General features: G+C 38.5%; 1 protein-coding gene across 6 annotated transcripts in view; it reads right to left on the bottom strand.

Annotated features, from left to right (window-relative positions):
* Positions 1-18,405, bottom strand: part of HELZ (helicase with zinc finger) — a 149,410-nt gene that overhangs the window by 61,811 nt on the left and 69,194 nt on the right. For all 6 annotated transcript variants that reach the window (XM_065908752.1, XM_065908754.1, XM_065908751.1 and 3 more), the window contains 6 exons: positions 14,104-14,283; positions 13,473-13,574; positions 6,570-6,748; positions 3,551-3,669; positions 2,248-2,393; positions 557-704 (listed from right to left, as the gene is read on the bottom strand). In XM_065908752.1, the coding sequence (XP_065764824.1) occupies positions 557-704; positions 2,248-2,393; positions 3,551-3,669; positions 6,570-6,748; positions 13,473-13,574; positions 14,104-14,283 (874 nt within the window). The remainder of the gene's footprint in view (positions 1-556; positions 705-2,247; positions 2,394-3,550; positions 3,670-6,569; positions 6,749-13,472; positions 13,575-14,103; positions 14,284-18,405) is intronic.

The raw sequence follows: 18,405 nt of genomic DNA, 5'->3' as shown, positions 1-18,405 counted from the left end.
CACGTGACAGCCAGAAACAAACCTCAGGGTCTCTGGTCTGAGACCCTGAAGACACAGAGGTTTTTGTCTGCTGCCTGATCTGACCCCTCATACTATCCACATTTTCTCTAAACTTAAAAAGTCAGAAACTGTAAGAGAACCATACAAGTTGTAGCACATAATGGACTAGTGACGCCGTCATCCGTGTGGCCTCTTGGGGGACAGGGCTCTTGTCAAGTCTTACACGTTTAAAGCTGACACCTGATTCAAGCAGGCACTATAAAATGTGATCACAGTCCTCTTACGATGACTAACAATAATAACCTATATGAAAACACCGACTTTTAAGCTCTGTACTTCGGCATAAGACAGGATGTAAACCAAAATTTTTGTTTCCCACGGGAGATTTATCTTAACAAATCAATGTTACACAAAAAAGAATAAACCTTCATACCATTTTTATGTAAATCAAGTCAACACATGATAAAATATCAACCCAAATTTTAAATAAATGCTTAGTAAGACCAGACTTTCTGACTGCAAAAATGTTGACAATTTGCAAGACGAACTAAGGTACCTCTGCATTATTATAAAAAGCTGTGCTGTTTTTCTCCTGTACATCTTCCCCTCGTGCTGTAAAGAAGGTTAGTGGGTAGAACTCCTTGTGTGCTGGTTGCTTTCCACTGGCCATCAGCTTGCCCTCATAGAAGAGCTCAGAGGTGTAACTGCAGAAAAAGACCAAAATAAATAAATAAATAAGTAAAAAGTAACTGAGCTCCAAAATTAGTTTTACCCACGAGAAACAAAAACTACCAGTCGAATCTAAAGTTGCTGTATGCCCATGATTAATTTTAATCCAGACATCTAATATCCATGCTGCCAAGAGTTCCTCCAAAATTAACCACAGCAACACAAATACTGTAGGCTGCTGGTATACCACTGCTATATGACTGACCTGGCGAAGGCATGGAGCCGGAATACAGAAAGCAAAGGGAGAAACAACGATGGTTCAATTCTAAATAAGAATCCTGCTCTGTAAGGAAATTTGCTAGCTGTTATGGTTCTCTACACTAAAATTATTTTAAATGTGTGTTTTGATTTATGTAGATCATATACTTTTGCAAACAAAGATCTATAGACATTGAAACAACACACATAACTGAGGGTCATTCCAGTCTTCAACTGTAAAATGATTACTCTTCACTAAGGAAGATACTACCTAGCACTCCATTCATCACTGACTGCAGAAAATGACTGGCAACAATAAAAGGAACCACATGTTGAGATAATGATAAAAGCCACAGTTAAATCTAAATTTATTTTTCTCTCTCCTATTGCTTTCACAGAAACCTAAAAATGATTTTCCCACAACTGCCATAATCAATACTAGTAAATTACACTAAATTTGAAAAAGTCTTCAGTTTTGGTGGTGATGGTGACTGAACGCAGCACACAGGGCCCCCGGGGTTGGTCTGGATGAGGCTGGAGGGCACTCTGGCCTGTGGCTATTCAGTGAGCTAGTGCTCAAGATACTTTCAATGATGCGCACTCTATTTAATAGAAACCTTTTAAAACTTTTACTACTAAATTTCATGGTTTTCCTCCTTCCTCCAATCCTTCCTTTCTTCAAAACAGATTCCTTGCGTAACACAACCAGACACATATTCATAAACCATTATGGAATTTGTCAATATATTTGCTTACTATATATCATGCAGTTTTACATACACATTATGTATTTGGTCACAGAAAAAGGTGTTATAGCTAGTAGAAACTGAAGATTTGTCTCCAGAACGGCCCTGCTACAGAAAATTACAGCTAATTCTTGCTGCTGCTGCTGCTAAGTCTATTCAGTCATGTCCAACTCTGTGCGACCTCACAGACGGCAGCCCACCAGTCTCTGTCATCCCTGGGATTCTCCAGGCAAGAACACTGGAGTGGGTTGCCATCTCCTTCTCCAATGCATGAAAGTGAAAGTGAAGTCGCTCAGTCATGTCCGACTCTTCGAGACCCCATGGGCTGCGGCCTACCAGGCTCCTCCGACCATGGGATTTCCCAGGCAGGAGGACTGGAGTGGGTTGCCATTGCCTTCTCCGCGCTAACTCTTGAGGTGTAACTTTTACAGACATAAAATTTAATATAATTTGTGACACTAGGGACACTGTGTAACTCTGCGGGGAATAATCTGTCCCTAGGATCAGTGCTGTGCTCAGTCCCCTCCCCCAGACCACAGATGACAGCGTGGCAGAGCGGGCAGCTCACACCTACTTGATGATAGCTTCGTGGGAGCGGTAGTTCTCGCACAGGAGGATCCTACAGGGAAACTCGGCAGGGTAGTGCTCATAGAGCCGATCAAGTAACGACACATGAAGGTTCCTCTCCCTGGCAAACTCGCTGTAAACAAAAGGACTGAGCTGTAACAGATAAACACACAGGAGAAAATTTAACTAAATATACAAATAGTATTCTTATTAACATACTTATAAAAAAAATCCACCATGCTGGAACTTCTGATATACTAAATCTCAGCATGCTGAATGTTGCAATAAGCAGAGTCAAACATATACTCTAAGAAAAACTTCACTACTATAAAGTTTTTTACTACTATAAAGTTTTAGCTAAGTTTTCCAACTTTTCCTTTCAGTATGTCAACACTAACCTAGTGTGTCTGTATCCAGGTTAATAAAGGACTTCTCTGACTTAATAATAAATAGCTACTACCTTAGTAATTTTAGGAATGTGACCCATTGTATCACTGGTGGAGTCAATCTACTGTTTCACTAAAAATTAATCAACTATTTCAAACGGTAAGCTGGCAACATATACAACCTATGACTAAAAAACTTGTTTTTAATAATTAGCAGAAAGCCATATTTATCTCGTAAAGTGTAACAAACCATTCTTGACTATAACTTAGACACTAAGAACAAAAACTAAACTACTTCTGGCAAAGCAATAAAAATAGAATTTGATCCTCTACATTCAACTCTTTCCTAAAGGTCTGGACAACTACAATACTCTATACGTTCAATCAGTCAAAGGTGACAAAAGAGAAAGAACCTTAATTTGCAGCTCTGTAAAACTGATATTTTATTAGAAAAACTGTAATTCTCTTTCATACATAGGTATTAATAAGATCAGACAAGTTCCTTGAGATTTTGACTCATTTTTTATTTTAACTTCCCACGATGGTGAAAAATTTAATGCTTCAGGAAAGCAAATGTTGGGGACAGGAACTGAGGAATCATAGGGAGGATAATTTAAATTTATTCAATAAAGAAAAGAATCGAATATTCCTACTGTAGAGAACTGAACTTCAAATTAACAAACATGAAAATGGTAATGCTGATAACTTTATTCATTCTACTCTCTATCCAAAGGAAATAAAGTGGTAGGGTAGCAATTTTCCTTCAGAAATACCAACATTTTTCACTATTAGTACAGAAACATTTGAAGTACTTAACTGAAATGCATGGCACAATTTCACAGGGCGCTTTAGGGAACAAAGAAGACACTAAACATCAAAACATAACACAAGTTCCTTTCGACAGGCTGACTCGAGGGCACCTACCTGCATGTGGTCACCGGCTAGGACAACCCGCGTGTGTTTAGTTGCTAGGGCCAGAGGCATGATGGTTTCACACTCCATGGCCTGGGCAGCCTCGTCTAACAAAATGTGAGTAAAAAACCCTACAAGGGGCAAACACAGGACAGTACATTACAGCAGTGATAAAGGGAGGAAGTCCTTTCTTCTCTGTTAAGGAAAGAATTCAGAGGCCTAATTTAAGAGTTCTGAGTGCTTTAAAACCAATCCTCAATTTAGAAAACCGTATGTACATTTCAGTCATTATTTAGAAAATAGAAGTTGAAATGAATAACTATTTTACTCAATAATAGACAATAAATGGCACCTGGACCTCCCAGCCCCCAGACTAACAAGTTCCATCCGTGCATGTGAGAGAGACTTTAAAGTTCAAGACAGCAGCTCTCACCACAAAGAAAAGCTAGCAATGAAACAGTGACAGGCCCAAAGTCCTTTCACTGTTTATTTGCTAAAACACCAAAAATAAAACAATGGTAGTTCATGAGTAACTTTAGCTTAAACATACATATTAGACATTAAGATAAAGAATATCATACCCAAAACCTAATATAAAAGAGAAAGTTATAATCCATCTTTGACCAAAAACAAAGGTTATCTATTAGCAAATTCACTACTTTGATTATTTAGGTTTGTGTGTGTGTGTGTGTGTGTGTGCATGTGCGTGTGTGTATAGACAGATTATATATAATTTTTTACTCTAAGAACCTATCCTGGTTGGAAAAAAAAAAATCACCAGTCTGAAAAAAAAAAAAGATACAACAAGAATCAAAAATGCACATTATCAAATACTCCTCAGATGCAAACATCCCATGGCTGGCTCACTGCTGTTGCTCACACTGAGCACAGAAACCTGTGGACGGGATGAAGAGCCTGGGCCCTTTCCCGAGGGGGAGCAGAGCGGGAATCTCCCTGCTGTCTCGACAGGCAGGAGTAAATGCCGCCCCCGCCGCCAGCTCCCTGAGTGGGGGGTGGGGGGGGGCCTGCTTTCACGCCACAGCAGAGAACACAAACAGTTTCTTAACAGAACGGCTAGCTATAAACTCTCTAGGTTATTTAGCCTCCTGTGAGTTGACCCAAGAACCTAACCTCTATTTCTCTGAATGGCAACGAGTTCCAAATAGTCTGTTTATACAGCTTTCTAATGCAACCTGTTTCTAGGTTGGAAACTTTCTAAATCCTACTGACTGACAGGAATAACCACCACCACTTCATCGTGGTCCATTCAAATAAATGGCTGTGCTGACAGTACAGGTATCAGTAACCACTGTCTGTTTAATGACAGTGGCCCAAGCATGATGTGGACACATGCAATTTTCTCCCTGTTTAGGAGAACTTGTGCTTTTTATTCTACAAGAATAATTAAAAGATGACTATATAATTACAGGATCGAATTGGAAAAACTGAAACTAGTGAAAAAAAAATCTACCGTTTCTGTTAGATAACGTTTTAATTAAATATAGTTAGGTTTAAATCAAGAATTGAATAAATCCTGAAATTGTTAGACTACAGCTTAAGCTAGTAAAAGAAACCTAAATTAGTCAAACTGATTTAGCCTGAGCCTTGGTTGTCTAGCCTGTAAAATAACCCTCCATGAGATGACATGAGAATTAAAGTATAAACAATGCCAAAAATGAAGCAGGTAGCTGACTTCCATAAATGTACTACATATGTACATATGTACAAATGTAGTACATAAATGTACTACACTCTTGCTCTTCAAAGCCATTCTTTGCTCTTCCTCACAAAACTATACTGTTTAGGAGGTTTGGGTATTTAATTTATGTGGCAAATATGCAGAGTATAGTCATAAAGTAATGAGACTGATTGTTAAATAAACATACCAAAATTTACATTGCAAATAAGTGCTGTTCCATCAAAGAAGTCAGTTGAGAGGAAATATAACTCATTCCAAAGGATGCAGCCACTGTTCAAAACATTTTTGAAACTCTGCTTTTGTAACTGCCCTCACCAGCCAGCTATGAGCTGCGTGCACAAGAAAAATAAGTCTCATTACATGAGAGGCACGTCTCTCTCTCTTTTTTTAATGCCCCTAATGGTATCACTCAGTTTGATAACCTACCTTATTTACCAGACATGTCTCTGAAAGATTTTGAAGCTTTTCTAAAATTAAATCTACCTTCAAAAAAGAAAGTTTGGCCATAGTTCATTTTTTAAGATAAACAGAGGTTTATCAAGGGCCTCCAGGTGTCTATGCCCTGGGCCAGGTGCCAGGAATACAAGGTGAAGGGAACTGTCTCTACCTTTCAGAAATGGAAAAGAACTTGGTACTGGCTCTGAAAGCAATTCCAAAAGAAGAGAGCAAAAATGCGTTGAGCAATGTCAACAATTGTAATATAAGAACAATAAATGAATGTCCTTCCAAAGCAACTACCTTAAAGTGACACCACATTTTGATGGTTAAGCTTTGCCATATTTATCAGAACTTTTTGTTACCTTATATCTGTACTTTCTATATTTGATTTTACATAGTTCCTATAATATAATAATAGTATGTCAAAAAAACTATAATTGTTGTCTCGACACTGTATTAATGCACAAGTATTTTAAAATTATATACTTGAGAAAACTGTAAAAAAAAAAACCAACAACAAAACTGTCCAATTTGAATTTCTGACATGATCAATATTAAGTAAATACCATCTGATCAATCAGAGAACAAGACAGAGTAATAGTCACTAAAATGTCTAAACTAGGGATAGATAATTTTTTCTGTGTGAAGGGCCAAACAGTGACATTTTAGGTTTTTTTCTAGCCACGCAATCTGTCGAAACTACTCAACTCAGCTGCTGTAGCACAAAAGCATCCACAGAAAATATAGGGAGTAAATGGGCATGACTGTGTTCCATCCAATAAAACTTTATTTACAAAGACAGTTGGCCAGATATGGCCCACAGGCCAACACCTGGTCTAAACTGAACGTAGAAGCCCTGTGCATTCACTTTTTCTGTGTCTTGAGTCAGCATACCAGGTTCAAGGTCCAACTGACAGAGGTACTGGGAAGTGTTCAATGTAACAACCACCACTCTGTGTTTAAGAATATCTTCTTTCTGTGGCATCTGAAAGGTGGAATGTGCGCTTGAGATCAAACAGTACTGATGCACAACTGGGTGGACAGTCTTCACCCAGCGGTTTCTGAAATATACCCTATAAAAGAAGACAACATGTCCTGTTTATACTTATTAACATCTTATTGTATCTGATTATCAAAACACTGACAGTATAATTTTAAGACTACAATACCTGGAATTTAACAAATAAATTTGATAACTGTTAACAGTCTACTGGATTAGAATTTAACATACAATGGTGACTTCCCCCAGAATCAAGCAGAAAGTATATACACTATGACAAGAAAAATATCAAATTATTTTAAGTGTTCAGATTAATTTTACAACAGAATGATACAAAGGGTTTTATAAGCATTGGTTTTCTTTTTAATTGAAAACATTTCCAATTACTTTTTTCCCTGGAATATCTTAAAAGAAATAACATTTTAATTATCTATGCTAATAAAAAACAAGGAATTGCATACTTACAAGAGATTTCAAAAGTTACTTGCATTTTCACTTTAGAATAGTCTTACACCTATATTTAAGCAGATCTTTATCTAAAGTTCTGGAGATTTAAAAATAAATTTAAATTCTGGACAACCAGAAAATCTTAAAAGCATCTCTTCTATTAATTGCAAAAGAAAAATATAAATAGGACTCATGCAACAGATTACTAAGATGGTATACAAACATGTCATCCACCTTCCTCCCATCTCTAACTCACCCCATCACAAAGATTCACTGGGTACCTATCCACTACAGCCCAGTACAGAGGCAAATCACAGGGCTTGCAAGCTGTCATAAAGACTTTGGGTTTACTGTGATTTTAACAGAAAGCCATCGGAGAGTTGTAACAAGGCACATGTCATGTGACATGACTTATGTTGTTAAAGGGCCAGTCTGTTTCTGTAGACAGAATACCTAGTTCCGGAGGCAGGGGAGACGGCTGGACACCGGGGTGCTGGTAAATGCTGAACAATCAGCTTTCAGGAGCAGAGGGCATGGCCTGATCTGTAGTATGTGCTGGTCTTTGTGCTATAAAACTTGCTATCATGGACCATTTCAAGCTACCAACATGATGTTACTAAACATGAACCTGGGAAGACATGCACATGATTGGCTCTCAGAAACCAGTACAAGCTGCTCCATCACACCACAGACTAGGAGAGGCAGGGGCAGAGACAACAGCAGGGAGATCAGTTAGGAGGCTACTGTAAAGATCTGGATAAGAGAAACCAAATGTGTGGACTAGGGTGGTAACAGCAGAGATGTGAAAGTGGTCAGATACACTATACACTTTAAGAGGAACACTAACAGGATTTACTGATACACTAGATGTGGAATTTAAGAGAAAGGATGATTCCATGGCTTTGAAACTAGATGAATGGCAGTGGTGGTGATATGGAAGAACAAGTTTGGGGTGGGAATTGAGAATTCAGTCTTGAATATATAGTAGCAGACACCCAAGTAGAGATATCCAGTAAGAAAAGGCATTTGTACACGTGGAGAAGGCCCAAGATGAGAAAATACAATAGAGATAAACTTGAAGGCTAGAAGAGTTCACCTGGAGAACAGAGTAGTTAGAAAGCAAACTAGCTGGAGGAATGGTCAAGGGATCACCTCAACACGCACAGACCGGGAAACAGAGGCTCAGGAGAGAGACCGGGAAACGGAGAGGCGCAGGGTGGGGGGAGACCGGGAAACGGAGAGGCGCAGGGGGGGAGACCGGGAAATGGAGAGGCGCAGGGGGGGACATCGGGAAACGGAGAGGCTCAGGAGAGAGACTGGGAAACGGAGAGGCGCAGGGGGAGACCGGGAAACAGAGAGGCGCAGGGGGGGACATCGGGAAACGGAGAGGCTCAGGAGAGAGACCGGGAAACGGAGAGGCTCAGGGGGGGAGACCGGGAAACGGAGAGGCGCAGGGGGGGAGACCGGGAAACGGAGAGGCGCAGGAGAGAGACCGGGAAATGGAGAGGCGCGGTGGGGGGGGGGGGGGGCGGAGACCAGGAAACGGAGAGGCTCAGGAGAGAGACCGGGAAACGGAGAGGCGCAGGGGGGGAGACCGGGAAATGGAGAGGCGCAGGGGGGGACATCGGGAAACGGAGAGGCTCAGGAGAGAGACTTGGAAACGGAGAGGCGCAGGGGGAGACCAGGAAACAGAGAGGCGCAGGGGGGGACATCGGGAAACGGAGAGGCTCAGGAGAGAGACCGGGAAACGGAGAGGCGCGGGGGGGGGGGGGGGGGGGGACGGACACTGGTAAACAGCAGTCAGTGAAGCAGGAGGGAACCCAGGAGAGGCCGGGGTCCGGTCAGGGGACGTAAACTGCCACGGCAGTAAATCGTGCGGGCGTTCTCCGGGCCCATTAGGTCACTTGCACAGCACCCCACCCTCTGGCTGCGTCCCTCCTGAAATGTCCTCTCTCCCGGCTGCCAGGACTCAGCCTCCCCTGCTCCCCTTCCCCCTGCTCCTCGCCAGGCTGGGGTTTCTCAAGGCTGAGTCTTTAGCGCTCTCCCCTCTCATCCCAGGCCCAAGCCTTCAATTACTACCAGTGACCACCCTGATGACCCCTCTGTTCAGCCAAGACCTCACCTCAGCTCCACGATGCATATCCAACTATTTGACAACTGTCTCTTCTAGAATGCTTCAAAGGCAGTTCAAATGTAATATGCACAAACGCTAATCTCATGATCTTCTAAAATGTGTTCTAACCCTCCTTGAAACAATTAAAACTGGTTGTCCTTTTTTTTTAAGCAAAAAAAGCATTTAATAAATGCTCCTAATTTATAATTATAATAGAAGAAAGTAATGTATTTTAAAAACATTACTATGATAGGAAGGGCTGTGAAAGTAACCAATACTATTCCTAAAAGATGTAAAAATCTTAAACATGTTTTAGACTTTAATAAAAAATATTTAAGCAGACCAGCAAATCAGAATTTACTTTTAAATATACGAAAAACCTAATTTTACAAATTATCCAGGAAAAAAAAAAACAATTACAAATTATGATTCCATTAATATTAACTTCAGTGTGTGTAAGTATATAAATTACCAGAAATTAAACTTGAAAACATTAGTATTTATCTCTGACTGCTAAGATTACAGATAATCTTTACTTTCTTCTTTATGTTTCTCTATATCCTCTTAAATGAACATTTCATTATAAAATTTAAAAAGTAGTTTTCAAATTGTTCATCCAATGTAACTCCAGGCACAGCTTCTTTCCCAAAGACAGAACAAAAACAGAAGCTCTGAGCCTCAACACGGACTTTCCTTAGTTACCCCAGAAAGCTTCCTCAAGTTGAAGCTAGTGAGAATACAAAGTTTGATCATTAGGCCTCTTTCCTGAAAAATACAAGTTAGTCTAGGGCTAACTTCAAAAAGACTTAAATCTTTTCTCAGTACTTTCATTTTGTGAAACATCTAAGGCAGACACCATCTAGAAGATCAGGTAAGTAGATACCATCTAGAAGATCATTTAAAACACATTCAACAACATTTTTCAAAACTGGAGAACTGACACTTTCAAGTTCATAGTATAAAATGTAAAAGTGACACCAACTAAGTAATTTACATATTTCTAGAAACAAACTGTATAACCCACAAGAATTATAATGAAATTTAAAACAAAAGACTGGTAATATATCATTTCAATTCACTGAAATTTTATTTATGTAGTGAATTCATATGTAATGAATACCCCCAAAATATTATTACTTAAGATACTACAGAATCTGAAAGATCTATTTATTTAAAAATCTTTATAAAATAATATTTTATATCTGCCAGGAAACACTACACTTTCTCCACAGATAGCCTTTATCTAATAGGTAAGAACTCAGCCAGAATCAGATACTAACCTTCAGAACCATACACAGAAAGAAGCTATGTTTTCCTCTCCATTCCATTTTAAAATCTTCTAACAAAGTAGTAAGTAAAAACTGAAACTTAATGTTATTAAAGTGGATTCTAAAACCTCCATTCCTAAATAATTTAAATTTAAGGTCCTGCTGCTGCTGCTAAGTTGCTTCAGTCGTGTCCGACTCTGTGCAACCCCATAGATGGCAGCCCACCAGGCTCCCACGTCCCTGGGATTCTCCAGGCAAGAACACTGGAGTGGGGTGCCATCTCCTTCTCCAATGCGTGAAAGTGAAAAGTGAAAGTGAAATCGCTCAGTCGTGTCTGACTCTTCGTGACCCCATGGACTGCAGCCTACCAGGCTCCTCCGTCCATGGGATTTTCCAGGCAAGAGGACTGGAGTGGGGTGCCATTGCCTTCTCCAATTTAAGGTCATGAGTGCGTACTAAGTCGTTTCAGTTGTGTCTGACGCTGTGACATCATAAACTGTGGCCTGCCAGGCTCCTCCGTCCCTGGGATTCTCCAGGCAAGAATACTGGGGCAGGTTGCCTTGCCCTCCTCTAGGGCATTTTCCTGACCCAGGGAGCGAACCCATATGTCTCCTGCATTGGCAGGCAGGTTTTTTACCTCTAGCGCCACCTGGGAAGCCCAATTTAAGCTCAACTCCTGATAACTATAGAATTTTATATGTTTTAACTGTAAGTGTGCATATTTAAACATATTTACTGTTTTAACTGTTTCTTCTTTATGGCTATTCTCCTCCTTTATCACATTTGCTAGGGCCCACTCTAAACCACAGGGTGAGAAGGTAGTCATTGTCACTTTTACTCCACAGACAACAAATCTTCAAGGTCATATGTGGACAATTAGTGCCCCCTGGTGTCCTCTCCCCTGAATCCTGGGACAACTCAGATAAACCTGATCTCCCCAGAGTGCTCAGCCATTCTAATTCTCTCTGTTCCAGCTCCCACACCGCTCATATTTGTTGTCCATTAGGAATATCATTAATTAATCTCAGTTAATATAATTATTGGGCTTCCCAGGTGGCTCAGACAGTAAAGAATCTGCCTGCAATACAGGAGACCCAGGTTCAATCCCTGGATCGAGAAGATCCCCTGGAGGAGGAAATGGCAACCAACTCCAATATTCTTGCCTGGAGAATTCCATGGCGGGAACTGAGAATTTCTGGTGGGCTACAGTCCATGGAGTCGCAAAGAGTTGGACGTGACTGAACAACTAAAACTCAATACAGTAGATGGTACTAATAAACTCTAACATTTCAATGCACTAACTTTTCTAGGAAATACATTCACAAGTCAACATCTTTCCTCAACAGAACACTGGTGAAAATATAGGGCCACATAAAGAAAATAAATGGGGAAGCCAAGCCTTTTCTTATTTTATTCCAGTTACTAAATGAAATAACATGAAATTTTTATTTAAATAAATTTAAGCATCTTTTGCCAGAGGGCAAGTTTCTGTACTTGGGCCACCCTACTGGAATATGTTGGATTATAACTCCCCAAACATAATTTTACACAGGAAAAGCCAAACACAATGCTAGTCCATCAACAGATTTCAGTGTTTATCAACAACAGCTCTCAGGCCCCCAAAGTCAAATGACCTATGGTGGGTCAGCCAAGAGCTGAGGGACCTTCACCCCACTGTTTCCAAGCCAAGCACAATAATAAATGAGACTGTCACATTTCCTACATAACACACATACACAAACACACAAACATAAGCACACACACAAGCTCTACCAACAATAAAACATCTTATCTCCACTGAAGTAAGAACACGCACAGCAAAAATGCTATTGCTAACTCAATTTCACTTATGAGCTAAAAAAGGTAAGAGTATGAAGCAAACTAGTTACTGATGAATTTATCCACTAGTAAATACCACATTTTCACTTATAGTGATTGCATTGTTCTTATCAAATAAAACTGGATTCTAGTTAAAAATAATTATCTCTTCTCTCATCTGTCTTCAGAGTAGAAACAGCACAGCATAAACACCTGTGCTAACAGCCATGCCACTTTCTTCTCTTTTGTTTGTTTTCATGGATTTGTTACATCATTCAAATGGCTTTGCTTATGGTTATTAAAGAATTAAATAGTGTAACCTCATTTTTCGATGCCTAGGCTCAGCTAGAAATAAAAAGTTAGTGAATTATGATTCAAAAGTGTGGTTAGAAATTAATTTTTAAACAATAATTGTATTTGAACAACATAGGGCATGACATATTAGTTTGTAAAATGGCAAAACTAAATATTAATTCATATAACAATGAAAGCAAATGGTATAGTAAATAACCATTTAATGACTCTTTATTGTTTTCTGAAGAAAAGGATTTTATTCCCCCACAATCCTGTATTTAAGAACATTTCATATCCATATACACTTAGAGGACCTACATTAACCTAGAATTTTCTTTGACACTTTATCTCTTAAATGATAGCAGAGAGTTGTAAATACCAGTCAATTACATTTTGTTGCAGAAATCACTTCAATTTCATGCTTCTCTAATGTATAGTGCCTATTAAATTACCAGCATGATCACAGTCAAAATTTTATTTCCACATTGAACTATCACTGCATGACTACTCTGCCATGCAAAATATACCACAAATTTAATTAAAATTCATATAATCATAAATTTATTATTTTGTCCTATTAGTTTTTAGAGGAACACATCAAAACTGGCTTAGATTGTAACAACATTTTTTTACATACAAAACTTAAAAAAGGATGTCTTTCTCTTAATGTTTAAGAAATGAATGGTCAAAGATTTTTAAATTTTGCCTTAAATAGTTTCTTCAAAAGGCATAACCTCCAAATGCCAAAGCACAGTTAAAGATCTTGGTTTTCTCAATGTTACTGAAATCTTGATAGACACCTTTTCTTAAGAATAATAAAGTATGATACAGATACATAATAAGCCTTAAAAAGATACCTGAGAGGTCTTGCCTGGGGGTTGCCTGCTTCTACATATGGATGTAAATAATCCTTTATGTAGAGGTCAGCAGCGCTATTAGAATGGGTGCAAATGAGAATCCTGCCGGAACAAACGGTGCAAATAAAAGGAATGATACAACAAAACCATTGGAGCAGCATCACACCAAAAGCAGCAGCGGCCACTTTAACATCATACATTTCCCTCAACCTGCTCAGTAACATCTAACATGTCCAATTATGCTTTTAGGCAATTACTCTTAAAGCTCAATTACTCTCTAAGCTGTAGAGGAGACAACTTCCCCCAAATTATTTTTTAAATCATATAAAATTATTTTTAAAAAACCCAACCCTTTTGACTCTAATATTTATCACAACTCTTAGCAGACTCAGCATTTTGATGACATATTTAAAAGTTACCATTCTGTATGTTACCAATTTTTTAAAATAGTATGTTTTCAGAAAATTCAAATGTTAGTGCTTTGGGGTCTGAGTGTGGCTCTTTTTTAAATTTTATTTTTAAAATCTTTACAAGCAAGATGAAACTTGTCTTGCTAGCCCTTGCTCTGATTTCACAAGGACACAAGCTGGGCCCTACTGACGAGATCAGAGCACACGGACCACCACCTTACCTGGTCTCCTGTTGCTGGAGAATGTGCTTGACGGCCTGAGCTAGAGTGAATGTTTTGCCTGTCCCATACGGGCCAATGATGAGGACAGGGGGCAACTGTATTGAAAGTGGGGTTGTAATGGCCAGAACAGCCTCTTTCTGTTTTGCATTTAGCCGAGGATCCAACTGCTCGTCCCACTGCCTAAAGAAAATTAAAATGTAAGTTATTTTAAACATAACCTGACATATAGGTATCCTGAATTTCAACGAACCATTAAAAATGCTGAAATAACAGAGCACCTATAACAACAAATGCTTATTCTAAAACTACATGCTAAAAATTCCCAAAACAGAGTCGGTGTAGAGTGTTTTACTACGATGATCAGAATTCACTGTAATCCTCTTGTCCTTTCCAAGTGCACAGGACTCCGATAACTAACCTAAAGACATCACAACACACTTCTAGTCGCGCTGCTGCCATGTCTATAAACAGTAATGGCAGCGTCTCAAAAATGCAATTTCCCTCTTACATAAAAGCACCAGAAAGCTTGTTTCTGGGGATAATGTATTAGCAGTTTCTTTGCATAGCAAATTAAATGCCAAAGGGAAACTAACTAATTTTCAAACACTAGACCACTGAGAGATTTCTCAGTAAAATCTAAAACAAACAAAAAATAAAAACCTCTGCGTGTCAATGATTGAGAGATAGCAAACTTTTATAAAGATCTTAATTTAGAAAATAAGGTTTTGTTCACGGTGCTTTTCAGGTCTACCATATCCTTTAACTTTTCTATTCATTCTATTAATTGTTGAGAGTTTGATACTGAAACTCCAACTAAAAATCTTAATTCGTCTACCCCAAAAATAATTTAGTATATAGTAGAACTTTATGTAACTTTGTTCTGTATTCTCCAAGTTTCCTATAAATGTACTATCACACTTTCATAATTTAAAAAAGAAAATAGTTTAAGGCCAAACAAGATGAAATGTTTTCTAGTATTTCCACACAAGTAAGACAGGTGTGTCACAGTCTTCAGGGCAGAGACACCTGTCATGGCAGCACAAACGGCTCTGCAAGGAGGTCTATCTCATTAGTGTCGCTTCTCCGGCTTGGCTACTTTTGAAGATTTAAATGGACAGCAGATGCTGAAAGGGATCAATCTAAGTGGAGAATCAACAGCATTCTTTCTCACAACTACAATTATAGTACTAAAGATTGCAACAACTATGGTAAAAATGATAGAGATGTGAACCAAAATAGGAAGGGTGTGTGTAATTGGAAATTTTGCAAAATGCCTACAAAACAATCCTGAAATAAGGGAACATGCTTTAGACAGAACAATTTCCACTCTATGAGGCTACACTGTACTTAAAACAGAAGCTAGTTATTTATGGAAAATCTTAACTCTTTCAGTTTTAAAAAAGTATAACAAATGCTATGTATTATGATAGAAAATTTCAAACAAATTCTACTAATGTATATAAAACAAATTTTAACCATATAAGCATGTCATTACTTATTTTTCTGATATTTACATTTGTTTTAAAGTAAAAACCAAAAGGACTCTGACCAGTGACACTAGATTTCCTAGAAGCAATTCACTAAAAATTCAAGGACTCCCTCATCCAATTTATTTACTCACAATTCTGTCAGTACCCAGCAATGCTCCATCTTCTGGAAGTAAGGAAATTGCTTTAGCTGAGTACTGAGTCCAGATCTAATCTATGTGGCAGACACTGTGGAACAGGTCCCCCTCAAACCATCCCCAGCACCCTTCTCTGCCTCCTCGATTAGTGAACCTAGCCAGCAGTAATACTTCCTTTCTCCAGTCTCTTAGACTTTGTTCTAAGTGGAGAGGAAAGGGAGACCCTGTCTTCAGCAGCACTGCCGGGCCTGCACCACCCTGGACCACTGAGCGCTGGGTCTCAGCGACTACTTGCTTAAGGCACAGTGAGTTCAGCAAACTGCTGCCTGCGTCCATACTGACCACTCTGACTCTGTGATGCCTCACCCCAAGAGCTCCCTTATCTGTACGTGCAGATAATCGCATTCCATCAGACAGATATTTTAAAGATCAAATAAGATAATGCATGCAAGCTGTTAAAAAAATAGTTGAGCAACAAGTGCAAAATTAATGTTGACTTCTATTACTATAATATTTTCTAAGGATTTCAGAAAAATAAGATAGTATTATATTATTTGACCAGGGTACACTTTTGAAAATAAAAGAATGTTCTTAAAATATCCTCTAATTTCTCAAATTTGGGAACTTTAATGAGACAGATATTAGATTATCGATATACAGCTAAGTAAAATCTAAGAGATTAATGATAGATTTACAGGTATAATTCTAAAATATGTTGGTATCTCTTTGTTTTATCTATATTTACCATTCTATTTGTCAATTGTTTCAGTGTAAATAAATGCTTCAGAGCAGATCAGAAACTTTATCATGTGTTGTCTCTATAGTTTCTGGTTATGAATAATGAACACTTATAGAAAGTCAATAAGCAAAATAAACTGTCTTTATGTATTGTACCACCTGCTTAATAAAGATGAAGATTTACAATAAACATGCTGGTAAAACTTCTCTCTGATTTTCACAATTTTAAAAATGTAAAGTATCTCCATTTACTCTTCATTTAAAGGTTATTTTATTTCCTGAACCAATTTAATACTAAGTTCTTTTTTTTCCTGGTCTAATGCATTAGTATTATTAATTTATAGGCTACATCTTCAAGAATAATTTCTCAATTTCATTTATCTTTCCATATTTCACCTTATTCCAGAAAAGATTTTAAATAGCTAACAGTTTCTTAAAACTCCTAGACTCAGATACATTTTAATTGCTATTTAAATTATAGTGGTATGAAACCTCTTTCTGCTTGAAAGTTTTCTGCTACTTGACATTTCCTTACTGTTGCAGCTAACACCATCAGTGGTATCTGAACATACTGCTATATACAAAATACTTTTCAGAGGTGAGTATATCAAGGAAACACTTAAAAGTTTACTGGTATGGCTTCACATTTAAAACCCTAATTTTTTTCTTTAAACATGATATTCTTATCAACTTAAATGCATCATATATTAACAATGTGCAAAGCCATGTTGGAGATTCAAAGAGAAATAAGATATGGTTGCCGGGAGCCAGCACACGAGATCCCACCCATGACAAGGTCATGAGGAGAAGACCTGACAAGCAAGGCAGATCAGGACCTCAGGGATTTCGAAAAGCTGCCCCGGCGCTCACCTTAAAGATGATCTCTGTCTTTCTGATGCTTGCTATAATAGACCACTCCCTAATTTCTGTGAATCAATATGTCCCCCGGATGGTGGTACCCTATAAGATTATCCACGATGAAAGGAGTGTTTCAATTTAGACCCCTTTGCTGGCATTCTAGCCTGCTTGGCAAATGTGTACTAATGCACATGACTGCTCACAACACCTTAGTCATAAACAGCATAAAGAACCTGATCACATAAAGGCCCTAATAGGTACAAAGCCCTTCGGGAGGTAAGGAAGCCCTCTTAGAGAACAAAAAATATTATTCTAAAAGTGGCTATAGTTAAAGATTTAGAAAAATAAGAGTTTAGAATCATTAATTTTAACGAGGAATGCTAAATAGGGGCTACCTCACCGGAGCTGCGGAGTCTTTGTGTGGTAAACCTTTTAGATAAATTTAACTGATAACTTCTGCAAAAGGACTGACCTCTGTGTCCATTAAAGAATAGATTACAGAAAACAGCTTTGCATTCACCTAGGTCATAAAATGTCAATAGGCCCCAAGGCCAGAAGATAATGTACAAGACTCTCACAAAGAAGTATGCAGAAAATACCCTGGTTTCATATAGGACAAGCTGATGTAATACTAAACTATCTTTCCCTTAAAAATGTACTAATTTAGAATATAAAAGCTATGGCAAAAAATAAAGATTTGCCAGACTCTGCTGCACACCCCCAGTCTGGTCTCTCTCTCTGTCTCTGTCTCTCTCGCTGACACCGTTCATCCTGAGTGTACCCCTGGATCCTGCCAAGGCTGGACCCCGACATATGGTCTCTTTTAAAAAGCTCAGAGTCTAATGAGAACAGAAATGTATATAACTGAGAAAAATTAACTTTGGAGAAACTATGCTTGAAAGTACAAAACTGACTGAACTGAGCATGTAAGTAGGCATCAGTAAGTATTTGCTGAAATAATGAAATGGAAAGGTCAGGTTCATTTTCTTTAGGAGAGAGTACTTAAGCTGAACTAAATCTTAAATGACAGACAGATTCTCCAATAGATCAATACTGGGCAAAGATGGTTTCAGGGAGAAAAA

This window comes from Muntiacus reevesi, chromosome 18 (genome assembly GCF_963930625.1).
Source record: "Muntiacus reevesi chromosome 18, mMunRee1.1, whole genome shotgun sequence".
Lineage (NCBI taxonomy): Eukaryota > Metazoa > Chordata > Mammalia > Artiodactyla > Cervidae > Muntiacus > Muntiacus reevesi.
Note: the sequence above shows the minus strand (reverse complement) of the source record. Positions and strands in the feature narration are given on the sequence as shown.